Source organism: Ischnura elegans, chromosome 2 (assembly GCF_921293095.1).
Source record: "Ischnura elegans chromosome 2, ioIscEleg1.1, whole genome shotgun sequence".
Taxonomy (NCBI): Eukaryota; Metazoa; Arthropoda; class Insecta; order Odonata; family Coenagrionidae; genus Ischnura; species Ischnura elegans.
The window spans coordinates 31,685,163-31,699,083 of NC_060247.1; the positions used below are offsets into that span (position 1 = coordinate 31,685,163).

Here is a 13,921-nt window from a genome sequence, read left to right on the forward strand (position 1 = left end):
CTATATTAACAGAAGCAATCAATTACGAGGAATATTTTACGGAACTGATAGGAGTCGTAACTCCTTTTTTCCTTGAGCATAAAATTCTTTGATAAATGCTATTTGGAACTCAGGCAGCCAAAGCTCTCACAATGCGCACCTATAGTTTCCTGGTATTATCTTGCATGCTAACGGCTGACGTAGCAATACTTCCGCATCTCGCTTATATTGAGGCGGCTTGCTGAGTAGGGTGTAGCTATAGATGTACTTCCCAGATTGATATCGGGTCCACCGAAAATTCAACTTATCCATTCATTCAAATTCTTCAAGTGTTTTATCTCACTGTTTTTTTTACCGAAATTGGAACTTGCGCTTACAATCTATCAATCATTCCTTGACATATGTAGTCGGAAATAAAAGAAGTAAAGAAAAAAATTCCGAATATTCACATGTGCATATCTTGTTAGCGATCTTTTAAATACGGCACCACGCAGCAGTTCCTGCGGTCCCAGCTGCAGAGGTGGAATATCTCAAGTTCACGATGGACGAGACAACACATCCGGCAGTCAAGGATACAACCTCCAGCGCTGCGAATAAGTAAAACTTCTCGAACCGTGGGCGCGCGTGTGTGCGGAATCATTTCGCTCCTCTTTTGCCTAGTTTCATCAAGTCTGCGTTGTTTCTTTTTTCGAAATGTTTACAGTGATAGTTGTATTCGTTGTCGCACACTCTTGGCTGTTGGCACATCAGAGTGAAGCTTTTCCTTCTGTTGATCTTGCTGGTCGGGGAACTGAGGACGAAATAACCTTTCCCTCGTCAACTGTGATCGCAAATACAGACGGTAACAAGTTCGCAACTGGAGGAAATCCGAATGAGGTATCCACTCCTTCATCAGCCTTAGTTTTCCCGGAATCACAGGACGAGATCCACCTCAACGAAACCCAGCCTGTTGAGGAAACCACAGAATATGAATACAGTGAGTCCATTAGAAATATATATGAACGTCTTACGGGATGCGATTATATTTAAGTCAAATTAAGAGGTCTCATCACCTCCGCTTGTCTAGTCTTTCCCGTAGTTTATTACTCGTTTAAATCTCAGGTCTTTATCTTGAAATTTTCACTGACAATGAGTATAACTTATGCCTTTTTCAATACATGTCTTCATCTATAAATTTAACCCCACTATTTTTCTCGGACATGGTTTTAATATATTTGAGGTACTTGCAAATGTCGATAAAGGTGTACTCAATGACTTCCAAAAAGTTCAAGATGATAAGTTAAGTTTGAAAGGAGTGATCCGTAACCAAAAAAGCGAAAATTCGACCGATTGATACGGAGCGATTTGCCCTCTTAGGAACCCATTGTAACTTTCCACACAAATGTAATGACATGAGCCGACCAAGGTTGTGGCACCAAGTGCTTTGGCAACTTTATTATTACACGGGTTGCGGTAATTTACTGTTACTTTGATATGCATTTGAGGTGATCCATACTAACAGTGAATCTATAGTGCTAACAATCCCAATGAAATACTTCCCAATAGTCTCTTTGATGTACGTTCAATGCTTTTCTGAAATATGCTGAAACGCTGATTAAAAATTCATTGCTTTGAATCATAAATTTCAGTAATAATTTAAAAAGTATTCCAATTAAGTTATCTTTTAACATTGGGGGTAAAATCCAGTTTAAAAACTGAAGCAAAATAGTTGTATCAACAAATAGTGGCCACCGGGGTTCAGTTTTTATTTTTCTCTAAATGAATATAATAATTGAATTTGACAAGTTTCTAAAAGATTTTCAATTGTAGAGACTAATTTCGATGCACAACCTACCTCACAATTGCGGCCAGTTCAAGGTGTGAAATTTTTCCCAAATAGTCTAACAATTAATCTTAAGACGTACTTTTTTCCATCTTTACAATCTACTCTGTAAGAGGCTAAAATTTTTATTCTCATGTCGTAGTTAAACGAGAAAACAATCGATTTGCAATAATCGCTGATTAATATTACAAGGAGACACCCGTGTGGTGCCCTAATTTTAGCTACCGCCTAAGCTAATTAATCACCGTCACTTTTATTTAAGTTATGTAAAATGACATCTTTTCCTCTTTACGTATTTATGAAAACGGAATTAAGTAATTGAAGAGCTCCGGAGACACTTGCAAACGTTTTAAGCAACACCTCTATACACTCTTTTCATTGTACTACAATTTGGCCAAACTGAATTGTTTGGATTTCGTGATAACAATTCTTTGTATTTCGTTTGACATGATTACATGCACATAACGGAATAAATTTCTCAATTATTAATGATAATAAAATCCTGAGGAACTTACCCAAAAACATGAAGCGTCGAAAATTACTTCTACATATTTAAGTGCGTATGATTTGAAATTTTAGGTTTCTCTATTGGAGCGTTGAATACTTTTTATATAGAGTAGTCATTAAAAAAATATTAATTAGTGTTTTCACATTTCTTTTCATGGAAAAATATTTAATATGATTTTCTGGAAAATATTCAATATATTTTCTATCAATTGGTGTTTCATGCCTGTAATCTGAGTATTTTTATCTTTAACAGAGCCTGGTGATGCGTGCAAGGATAATCAATGTCCACCTGGCCATCTTTGTGCTGAAGTGATCGTCCAGTGCTTCGTTGCTCCATGCTACCCAGTGGGGATGTGTTATGACGAATCGGAACCAAATCCTTGGGCTCAAATAACAGTACCTCCACCAAGTGCTGCAGAAAAGAATTAGCTTATTTTTCCTAAGCACACCCGCCAGCTCTATTTTTCAGATAGGTAAGATTCCTGGGGAAAATCTTATCCAATTAGCCACGTAAACAAGAATAGGAACAACGGATCCAGCGCATCACAAAAATTGCTTGCCGCATTCTCAAATTATTTCTAGTTTAACTTCAATGGAAGCAGGTTTACTTTGAGAAACTTCGAAATCATGGTTAAATGAATATATTAGAACTTTTAAAGTTCCAAAAAGCTTTATTCGGCTAAACCTTGACTGGTTTTAACACTCCCATTTCATTATCCAGAAGAAATACTCGTTCACATAAGTACACTTACCAATAAAAGCGTTCCCTCTTAAGAATTAGAGAGGTGAGTTGAAATCGGTTCGAGGTTTCGTCTGATAAAACTTTATGGAATTGACAAAGTTTCAATACATTAATTAAGTCATATTTTTATTTCTAAAACAAGTGTTCCAAAAGGTACGATTTCCATTATTTCTTCTGTCAGTATTACTCTTTTAAAGCATTCTCTGTGGATATAAAAATGCCACTATGTATTTATGTTAAATAAAAGTTTTGTACTGTTATTGGTTTTAAACTGGAAGGATTTAACATAAGATCGTATCTCGGCAAAAATCCGGGGGTTTGAGAACCCTAGAATTCTATCTACCTCCCAATTTCCTTGAATACCATGTTGCAGCCAGTTGATGTTGGTCCTATAACATCGATGACTTTTGATTTAAAGGAAACAAAGGCTTCCAGCCCAGGAAATACGAGAAGGAATAGGTGGGGTGGGGGGGGGGGGGATATAGGAAGTGGGAAAGATGGGGGAAGTAGGGGAGGGAAGGACAAGTACCCAGAGGAAGTTTAAAAAAACAGGCTGTTTGTTCACTCCACGCTCGCTCGGTGTTTTCAATTTTTGGAGGAGCGATTCAGAAGAACTATTAGCGAAGTTGATCCTCTCAAGTGGGTTCCCCTGAAATGAAGAAGTAGGTATGTTCTCAACCTGCAACTACTCTGTTGACCTTCTCTTTGACATCTGTTATCCTACTTCTGGAGCAGTTGACCCTCACCATTTGTCATACGTTGGATTTTCTCATACCATGCAGCTTGATTTCAACTCTTCGCGCTGACCGACTCTTCGCGCTGTATTTTGTTGAAAGCGTCTCAATGCCTCAATTAAAACCGAAGATTCAGCTTTCCTGTTTGGTCCTTCTTACCCCGTGAACATTTTTTGTTTTAAACTTTATGATGTCATCTCGTAATTTTTACGGTGTAAATAATGGGATTTAGGCGATTAAAAAAATATTTTAATTACAAATTTTCAGAGAATTTCCTCAGATGCTAAAATTTTTAATTTGAGGCACAGGCAAATTTTGGAAAAGGTTTGCTTCATGTATATGAAAATTTCAAGATGTTTATTTAAGTTAAATTCGAGTAAATTGACGCGAATGAAAACAAAATACGACCAGTCTAAAGGGATAGATGCGTCAATCATGAGTATGAGCAACTACCCTTTCCCAACTTCGATTCCATCAGATAACCGACTATATTCAACCTAATTCTGCTTATTCATCTGTTCCACTTAACTGTCATAAGGGAGGAAACGGGTCAGTCGCAGGGACTGGTACGGTGTCATACGCGTATTTTAATATTTTCTGCGCGAATACTTTGAGCTCAACACTGCCTGAGTAGGTAGCAACTCTGACCGCAAGCCTCAATTTGAGGCCTTCTACAAATGTTGTCTACTGCGTAGGTATGTGTAATGATTTATTTCATTTCTTTAGCTGAGCGGGGCCTCAGGAAAAGTTTTCGGTGTTGATGAGCGAGGAAATCAGAATCGATCTTTTGCAACTCAGACATGCAGTATAGGTCCGTTATTTACACAGCCCAATTTTCAAGATGGTGAGTGCACTAATTAAATTATGGAGTTTAAATAGTCAAGATTTTTTCCTTTTTTATTAACCTTACTAATGTTGTTGTTATTCATTAAGTTTTTCGTACAGTTTGAAGATATGTATAATGTCCACACCTGTCCGCATTCCAGTCTAATTGTTGTTCCAGTCATCGCGGCGGCACCTCTTTCCTTTTTACCTTCCCGTCCAGCCCCTCCCCGGGTGATCGGGCGTATAAGCCACGGGTTTGGTTCCCGGCCCCGGTGCGTTGTATCCCTAAGAGGGTTCACCTAGAACCCTCATAGTCTCTGTTGTTCCAGTATCAACCGTTGTTTTTCAAGGAATTTGAGGGTTTGTGTAAATTTTGCTCGGAGCGTGGGTTATAATTGGAATGGTGTGCTATTTTTGGACTCTTATCAGTATAGTAAAACTTTTGTGGAAAGTTTAAGGACAATTTTATTTCACATTTTTTATCATTGTTCAAAGGTCTTGATAAAAATTTTCTGAGCCGACTGACGAGAAAACTTGGACCGCTTCTTAGCAATGGAGCCATGCAGTAGATTTGATGTATCCACTGGACCTATTTGAAAGAGTGTCAGACTTATGGTATTCTTCCGAATTGGTATTTTTAAATATTAATTTTTTACGTATACTTGGGTTGGTTTACTAATCTATAACTCAACGGTAATGGAGGGGAAATCCTGGAACAATTGGTGGCTGAGCATTAAGGACATAATAACGTTAAAGAAAGATATATTCTCCTTGGAAATCACGGTGGGTTTACCAGCTGTAACGAACTTGCCAAGAGGACTAGTATATCCCGCTCGATTGATTTTTGGTGATGGATTACTGGAATGAAACTTAAGCTTTCATCTTGAATATTTCAGGATTTGTAAAGTAGATGTTTTTTTTAAGTTTTCCCGTATTTATAATTCGGAAATGGTATCTTACTCCACTTATCCTGAAAATTTTAAGATAAAAGCATTCTTTTTACGCTATTAATCCTTCGCCGAACAAGATATGTTGAGAGGGAGGTGTCTCTCGCATGCTTAACTCTCAAATATGGTCTACGCAATGGTGAAGGAGATCTCAACATGACGCTTCTTTCTGGAGAAAATTCCCATGGTATGGGAATTGAACCACGATTCTTCAGCTTCCCAGGATACTCTGAAAATCACTACGCCTTCCAGGCTCTTGATTTCCCATGGCAACTGTACAGATGCTTATAGTAATAGATGTTAGGTCCATGAGCCTAAGAGCAAATGTCATATGGCTAATCAGGGAATGGGATATTTTGGTGCGGCCATCTTGTCGCAGGCCATCCTGGCGCGAAAGTGGGCGCGCTATCATTACGTATTCTTTTCATCAAAATGCGATGGCAGTTTGTAGGTTTGGCTACTCATTTTTTTTTGTTAATTATTACTTATAAACTAAAAAATTCTTTGAATATATACTTTCATCATGTGCTTGAGATAAACCTCCAAAATACTTTCGTATTTCACCGAAAAGAAAACATAGGTACCAACAGCGCGGGCACTTTCGCGCCACGGTGGCTCGACGACCGCGCCAATATAGACCTGGGACATAGTGCCCCTGGATAGAGTTATGGTCTTCGCATGGGTCCGGAAAGACAAAGGTCCGACGCTCTATTCCCTGTCCAGGAGAAATTTTACTCATGTCACTTCGTGCAAATTTCACCGTTGCCCATGCGTTATGTTAATATTATTCATCTACATCATGTTGGAATCTAATGGAACAATGAGATGATTTGCTTAAATGATAATATGAATAATAGAAAAGTTTTGAGTGAAATTTGGCCAAAGTCAGTAATTGGTTCATTTCAGGATTTTGGTTTGTGTTTCAGAATAATGCTGCTAACCTGGGTGTTAGACGTCCTTAGGCTATTGGCGTATTTGTTTGGTGAGGTCCATGGTGCATTGAAAACATCAATACGGAAAAGGGGCAGAATGGCGGGATATTTCAGCTGACTGTGGAAGTCGGGAATGTTTGTAGGTATTTCCTGACGTGATCAACATCTAAATTTGGTAAAATTATTGCTTCCTATTTAAAATAAATGTCATTTTCAGTTTGCTTTGGTTTTCCTATTTTCTTTAAGGATATAAGGACTTAAAATCTGAGTGTCTACGTATAAAATAAGCTATTTCGATAAAAGCTAAAAAATCCAATTTATTTCAACTTCGCCAGTAAAAAACACCAAGATTGGAATGAGGCAGTTTTTACTCAATACCTCTAACAGCCAATTATATGTTCGTTTGTACATATTTATTTTCCTCATCATCTTTTACTCTTAATCTCTGATATCTTTCCAGGCCTTCTTTACAGCCGTTCTTCTTCTACGCTCTCATTACGATGGTTGTCTAAATCATCCGTCTCATGATGCAGTTCATTAAGTTTTCTCACCCTCTTTAATAAGCTAAAAAAAATCACATTTTGGGAAATTAGTAAACGTAATTTCTTTCAACATCACTGATAGACGACCCCAAGATTGAAATGAAGCTGTTTTCTTTGAAAAGAAGATTTCTCTTTTCCCTTCCTCCACCTCCAGTAGATCTTCCTCAATTTTCACTTTCCAAATCCAATTACTTTATAGTCCAGGAAATGAAGCATTTTGGCTTGCAATTTTTTCAAACTGAATCGATTTTCTTGAAATTTTCACATTAAGTAGGGAATATACCAAGAATCAAAATCTATATCATGCCGACGGGCGCTTTTACCCTGGGGGTGGTTTCCACCCCATCTCGGGGGTGGAAAATTTTAATTATATTTTGACCACAGGAATCGACAGAAAAATAAATTCTAAGAATAAAATGTTCTTTCCATTTTTTGCGTAAAATTAATATTTTTCGAGTTATTTGCGATTGAAAGTAACAGTTTTTTGACGAAAAAATCAACGATTTTAATCGAATATAGGCAAATAACTTGAAAAGTATTCATTTTATTAGGAAATTATTAATTACGAAACTGTAGCTTGTAAAAAATTAAATAAAAATCTTATTTTATATTTCCTTTATGACCAATTCGGACCGAGCTACAACTTGTTGATGGTTATCTATTGTTTGTCATACGCTAAATTTGAAAGATTCAATACCAAATAGCGGGAAAAATATAATTTTCGGGGAAAAATTATGTAATCTGTTTAAAAGTGTTTTTAAAAAACTTTCTTATAATGAGAAAATATTTTTTTATCATGAAATTTGAGCGAGTTATGATTGAAAATAAGATCAGTCCCTACTTTTTTGTACGAAAAAGTCAGTGAAAACAACTCCTTACTACCACACTAGACAAAATTGATCAATGCCCTTCAGTATTTCTCTTTATTTAAGTATTGTTAATTGATCCTAGAAGATTGCTTAATTTACAATTCTAAATTTTGAAAAAATTGGAGGAAAAAGTGAAAAGTCATTTTATACAATTTCGTTAAAAATGCTCTTTTTTTCAAAATAACTAAAAAAAACTGGAGATATGAAAAAAATTCAAGAGTAATAAACTGTGGCTTCTTTATTTTCTAATATTTTGGTGTGTTTTAATTTTCTATACAATAAATATTTGGTGAGATATTGATAATTAAAACCTCTATTTCCAAGGGAGCTCCACCTTATTTAAACCCTTAAATCCCTCCCCTTTCAAAATTAATGACTCGAATAAAATTTAATTCACATGACCTTATAGTCAGTAAAAACCCTACAAAATACAATTTAAATGAACTTTCTATCATAAAAAATATAGGAGCTATGTTTGAAATACCAATCAAATTTATTTTTGAAAAATTCGAAATCCACAATTTAGAGCATAATATTCCTCATAATCAGCATATACTTAGTGTACATTACGTTAGAAGCTAACGATACACTCAAATTTGCTACAAAATAAACACACATACCCATAAGATGTATATATATATACACATATGTGAGTATGTGTGCTCTCGCTCACAGTGACCTGTGAGCATGCATGTGGTGGAAAGACTGGAAGCCATACAGTCTCCATTTGATTGTGTTTCATGTAATGTCTACATAAATGTACATTTATTTGTTTATGTTACCATGACGAAGTTTGTGCTGTTTATCCTATTGTTATATCTTTTCTGTGCTGTGATTTAAACCATGAGAGAAAAAAGTGAATACATAATAAAAGGAGTAAGAAAGTGATTGAGAAGATACAATGTGATAAATAATTTATATTTTAATGGTAAATATATTTTTTACATTACCCCCCAATAAGGGTTGATTATTATGGGTTGAAACGCCTTAAAATTATTATCCAAACAAAAAAAAAATAATTATACAAATAATTTAAACTAAATTTTACCCGTATTTAGCTTTAAAATATAATTTTTTAAGTTTTAGCTTTTAGGGGTAGTTTTCACCCCTAAAAAATAAAAGGCGCCCTTCGGCATAATATAGATTTTGAAGGTATGATTAGTCTAATCCCAAATATTTATGCAAATCGATTCGGTTTGAAAAAAATTTTTAAAGGAGGTATGATTAGTATAATCACAAATTTTCATGCAAATCGATTCAGTTTGAAAATTCTTTTTTACATTAACCCCCAATAAGGGTGGATTATTATGGGTTGAAACACCTTAAAATTATTGTCCAAACATAAAGAAATAATTATAAGCTTTAAAAAATAATTTTTTAAGTTTCAGCTTTTAGGGGTAGTTTTCACCCCTAAAAAATAAAAAGCGCCCTTCGGCATAATATAGATTTTGAAGTAGGGGGTATAATTAGTCTAATCCCACATTTTGGTGCAAATCGATTCAGTTTGAAAAAATTGCAAGGTTTTTCACTTTTGTGAGCTTTTTTCCTGGACTATTAATGATATAGCGTCGCTCTTCACAGAAAAATCAGGATACAAATAAATTTTCCGACCATCTCCAATTTAGAGGAGAACTTGACACATATACCGCTTGATTGTTACTTTACGCGCATGTCGAATCAATTATTTAATATTAGCCTGAAATAAAAGCCTTTTTGTTATTTGTTAAATTGCACTATTGCTAATTTTGGCTATATCTCATCATCAATTGAGATCTCTTGAGAGATCTCATCATCAATTTATTTTAAAATTTTTTTGTAACTCTTTTGGGTGGAGCAGGCTATTTCGGCAAGTTATTTCAGGTTGAATGGGGTTCCCATCTAATCCATTACTGCATTTCATTTCATAAAAAGTAAATTATTTCATAAAATACTCTTTATTTCATCATTTCTACAATAGGACACGATGGTCTATTGAAAAAAAAATCTTCGAAAAACAGGTGGAAAGAAAGAACAGCCTAGGAAGCTTCATTGAACTGGCGCAGAAGAATAATGCTTGTATTGAAAGACTTACTAGTAGGAGAATTGAGTGCAGAGGTGCGTAAAAGCACTCTTTGGATTGCTAACTCATGATGACGAAGAATGGGTATCAATCTTTCCCTGCTATTGATTTAAATTTAGGTAGTTAAAATAAAAATTCAAAATTATAAATTCACTATCTTGTGAGAAACATCTTTTGCCGTAGGCCTAATTTATTTCATACTTGCCAGACTGAGTCGTTCTCTCCTTTGTCTGTCCCTCCTAACCTAAGTGATCAGAGAAATAAATGAAATCCTTAGAATGACGTGCCAGCAAAAGTAGTTTCCTCTTAGCTACCCTTTAGTCAAAATTAAAATTCAGGAAAATCCAATAGTTATTGAAATTCAAATGAGTTATTTTTGAAATTGGATTACTATGTGTCACCAATGCGATAGACGAGATGTATGAATAAATACATATATTTGAAATATAAAATGTTACATAAATGAATTCAATATTTTATATTTCCTATTTTTTGCAAAGATGGAAAGTTTATGATAATGGTGAATAGATTATTCTCTTCTTGGCTGCGGGGAAAGTGACTAATTGGTAGTCTTGATTATCTCAACTGCAATAGTCATAAGACTGCTATTCGTCGACAAGGGTTTATTTGTCTCCGACCACCAAGAAAATTATTTTTTCTTACTTGTTTCTATATTTACAACCTAGTGGACGGACGCATTTCCAAAATTTAATCGTTTCATTGAATGCAATGTTTTCAACATTGATTTATGGAGCAACTTACGGCACTTGTACTTTATGCGAATTGGGGACATTTTGGATGCAAATTCATTTACTCTGAATCATATTCTTCTTTGTACTTCTAATATTGAATATTTTTTGCTCCAAACCGTAGCCGTTACGCCGGAATTATAATTTTAAGATAATTCAAAGCATTATATTCTAATAAAAGCTTTCATATGGTTAAAGGTTTTGATATCCAAAATATTTACTTCCATATAGCTGGTTGAATGGATAAATGGATTGACGTTGGTGTCGTGGATGTAGTTAACTTGCCCAATGATATTTATAATAATGGAAGATATTTGATGGTATAGGATTTAGCCTCGTGCTGTTTGCCAGTATTTCATAAAATTTTCTAAATTTATAGGATTTTTTCAGCAATTGTGATAAAAATGAAGAATGTTCTTCCCTTCCTCTCTTAGAAATGACGTCAGGGAGTTCAACGGCAGTTATTGGATGAAGATAAAATCCTCAAAGCAGGGATCATTCTTGGAGTATTTCAGCGTGTGGGACAAATCATCCTGGAAATATTTACCAATACTAGAAAAATTGTCTGAAGCGAATTGTTAAAGGGTTACCATTCACTGGCATCAAAATATCCTTTTTTGTAACCAAAATAGGACACTAAGTTAAAAGTTGGGATAGAGGGTGAGCTATACTCTATACGATAGTTAATGTATTTTGGTTCAGGAAATAAAATTTTTACAAGCATAAGTTATTAGTTCATGTCATCAAGAACATGAATTTGGGTGAAAAGGCTTAATTTTCAATCATTTATTCATGAAATTCGGATCACTCTAACCGTCAGCGATGCAAGTGGCGACTTTTGTGAGCCCATTTAAATGCACGGTGGGTGACAAGTGCATCTGGAGGCTGACTGGAAAGTCCTTTATCAATATCCTAATATTTGTGCTATGGTCCGTGTCTCTTATTGAGTGCGGTTGCACTGTGGTGTATGTCATGACTGAAGCATCCGTGGCCAATCATATTATTCCGTCGTATTACTGGAGCGACTCCTTGCCTCTTTCGTCTGTCGCTGACTATGCTTCCAATGGTTAGTGTACCATGATGCTTGGTATGGGCGTACCCAGCGGGGAGTATCAGGGGGCAGCTGCCCCCCCATAAGCACGAATAAATTTAGTTCAAAACTAAAGTTTTTTACAAAGTTTCTCTAAATCTAAGAAAAGTGATATTGGTATAAAAAATGAAAAGTAGTTCTTCAATAAATAATTTTAAAAACTAATAAACCGCTGTTATAATGAAATTTTGGTTTCTTTAACCATTTCTGTGTTACAACTTGAATGACTACGGCTTGCCCTCCTCCAGTTTTGATCCTGGGTTACCCCTTGATGCATTGTGCATTATTGTATGCACAACGCATTTCGTGGTCTTTGTAATTCATCATAGCTGAAGATTTGATGTACCCCTAATCGCAATAAATATTCTGGCATTTTCAAATGATGTATCCAACAATGACGTGAAAGCTCGATTAGGACGCAGTTGCGCCCAAAAGCCACTGTTGACAACACCACACGCTGGGAATGCCTAATAATTTAAGATTCATAACATTTAAATACTTCAAGGCAGCATGGGCTGACCCAGAATCAAAACAAGGGGGGGGGACACAACTAGCTGTGGTCGTTCAAGTTGTAACTTTTTTGCACAGAAAAGGCTAATGAAACCAAAATTTTAAGGAAATTATGACAGCAATTTATTAGTTTTTATAATTATTTGCTGGAAAAAATAATGATTTTCAATTTAGTTCCATGTCTTACACTAATATCACTTCTCTTCAAAAGGAAAATTTGTGCATAACTTTGTTTTGAACTATATTTATTGAACAGCTGAGTCATCAACCCTCCCCTGAACGATGGCTAGTCGTAATGCACCCCCTCCGCTCATCCTCTTTTCACTGAGTACCACGTCAGTCAATTCTAAACAAAGCATTGGGAAGATTTCAGATCCAAATATCCGCGGATATTGCCCTTCATCACATACTTTGGATCCAAATTTGCTGAAGGCATGGAATCTGGATCCGAAATTTTAAATTTATGCTTCAGTGAATGCAGCATCCCATACAAGGGAGTGCTAAGAGTCCTAATCCTACCTTTGCATATGCCGTTGCATGCGATGCTTGTCCTACTCATGAACCATTTTGTATAATAGCTCTCGTAGAGGTTGTGCAACGGAATTTCAGCAGCGGAAAATTTTATGGCAAAATATGAAAGGCACATAGTGTGACTCTTACAAAGAGATTGAACAACCATCGGGAGAATCTCAACGCCATAAGATAACAACCACTACAAAAATGACTATGCCGCAGGTTAAAAAAACACTCTCGGCCCACCATCACCCCATGCCTCTGATATTTTTTTTTCGCTTCAGAGACCACACAGTCCATAAATCATCATCTTCAAAGGAAAATATCAAGTTACAAGAGAAAAATCGACGCATGTTTCATCCCTAGCCCATCTCACCTACTGACCTCTTTTATCTTACCTGCTTCAATTCTCTGTTTCTGGAGAACAAATGCTAGGTGAGTGACCTACTAGACCCGAAGATGTCTCGATAGTTTTCAGCAATTGGATGACGTGCACGAGATTCAACAAAGAATGAGACCAATTGTGTCGCATTGCTAACATATTTAGGTTTTTTTTAAGCTCAAATTGATGGAAACAAAGTTTGTTAGTTATAACAAGACAATACCAATATTCAACACTGTCCAAACAGCACAATTTTCAAAGGAACAGGCGTGGCATCAGTACTGTCAAACAAGAAGATATGGCCCATAAACGCCAATTGTATACTTGAAATAGGTCGCCCGGCTTCGCTTTGAAGGCAATGATGTAACAAAATAGTAGGATCCAGCATTGTCATCCTTAAAACCCTCATCGTAGTGCCGTTGCTTGAAAGATGGAGGGATCACGCTCCTTCCCCTCCATCTCTCCATCACTTGCTTCTACTACCTACCCCTTCCTCTCGTTGAGCAGTCGTCTTGTTCTGTTCCCGCAACTCGTCAAACGTGACGCTGATGCTGTTCAAAACATTATTGTGTTGCAGATTGCGCAGTTGCAATTCCATTTAATAATATACGGATAAAAATGTCTTTCGTTGTGTAGAAAAATTTTTATTGACATAAAGAGAACCATGCATGTGCACTGTGGTGTGAAACTATTGCAGGGAAGTGCAAAATCCACCACAC

General features: G+C 36.0%; 1 protein-coding gene across 5 annotated transcripts; it reads left to right on the forward strand.

The window, feature by feature from the left end:
- The first annotated feature begins 180 nt into the window (after positions 1 to 180).
- LOC124153544 lies at positions 181 to 11,433 on the forward strand. 5 transcript variants are annotated; one of them, XR_006863688.1, is made up of 4 exons: positions 181 to 955; positions 2,562 to 2,781; positions 6,463 to 6,663; positions 11,142 to 11,433. XR_006863688.1 is itself a non-coding variant. In XM_046526772.1 (3 exons), exons 1-2 carry the CDS (start codon positions 673 to 675, stop codon positions 2,735 to 2,737), a joined length of 459 nt encoding a protein of 152 aa, XP_046382728.1. In that variant the 5' UTR covers positions 394 to 672; the 3' UTR covers positions 2,738 to 2,781; positions 11,142 to 11,433. The 5 variants fall into 5 exon arrangements, 2 of the variants coding, with proteins under 2 accessions (XP_046382728.1, XP_046382727.1); XR_006863686.1 differs by having other exon boundaries at positions 198 to 955; positions 6,483 to 6,663; XR_006863687.1 differs by having other exon boundaries at positions 205 to 955; positions 6,483 to 6,627.
- The last annotated feature ends 2,488 nt before the right edge of the window (positions 11,434 to 13,921 follow it).

What these genes read in the sequence shown, in the direction of transcription:
- LOC124153544 (XM_046526772.1), top strand. Translation starts at nt 673, where the DNA reads ATGTTTACAGTGATAGTTGTATTCGTTGTCGCACACTCTTGGCTGTTG. An exon ending in AACCACAGAATATGAATACA is followed by an intron (nt 956 to 2,561) that starts GTGAGTCCATTA and finishes TATCTTTAACAG; the next exon opens with AGCCTGGTGATGCGTGCAAG.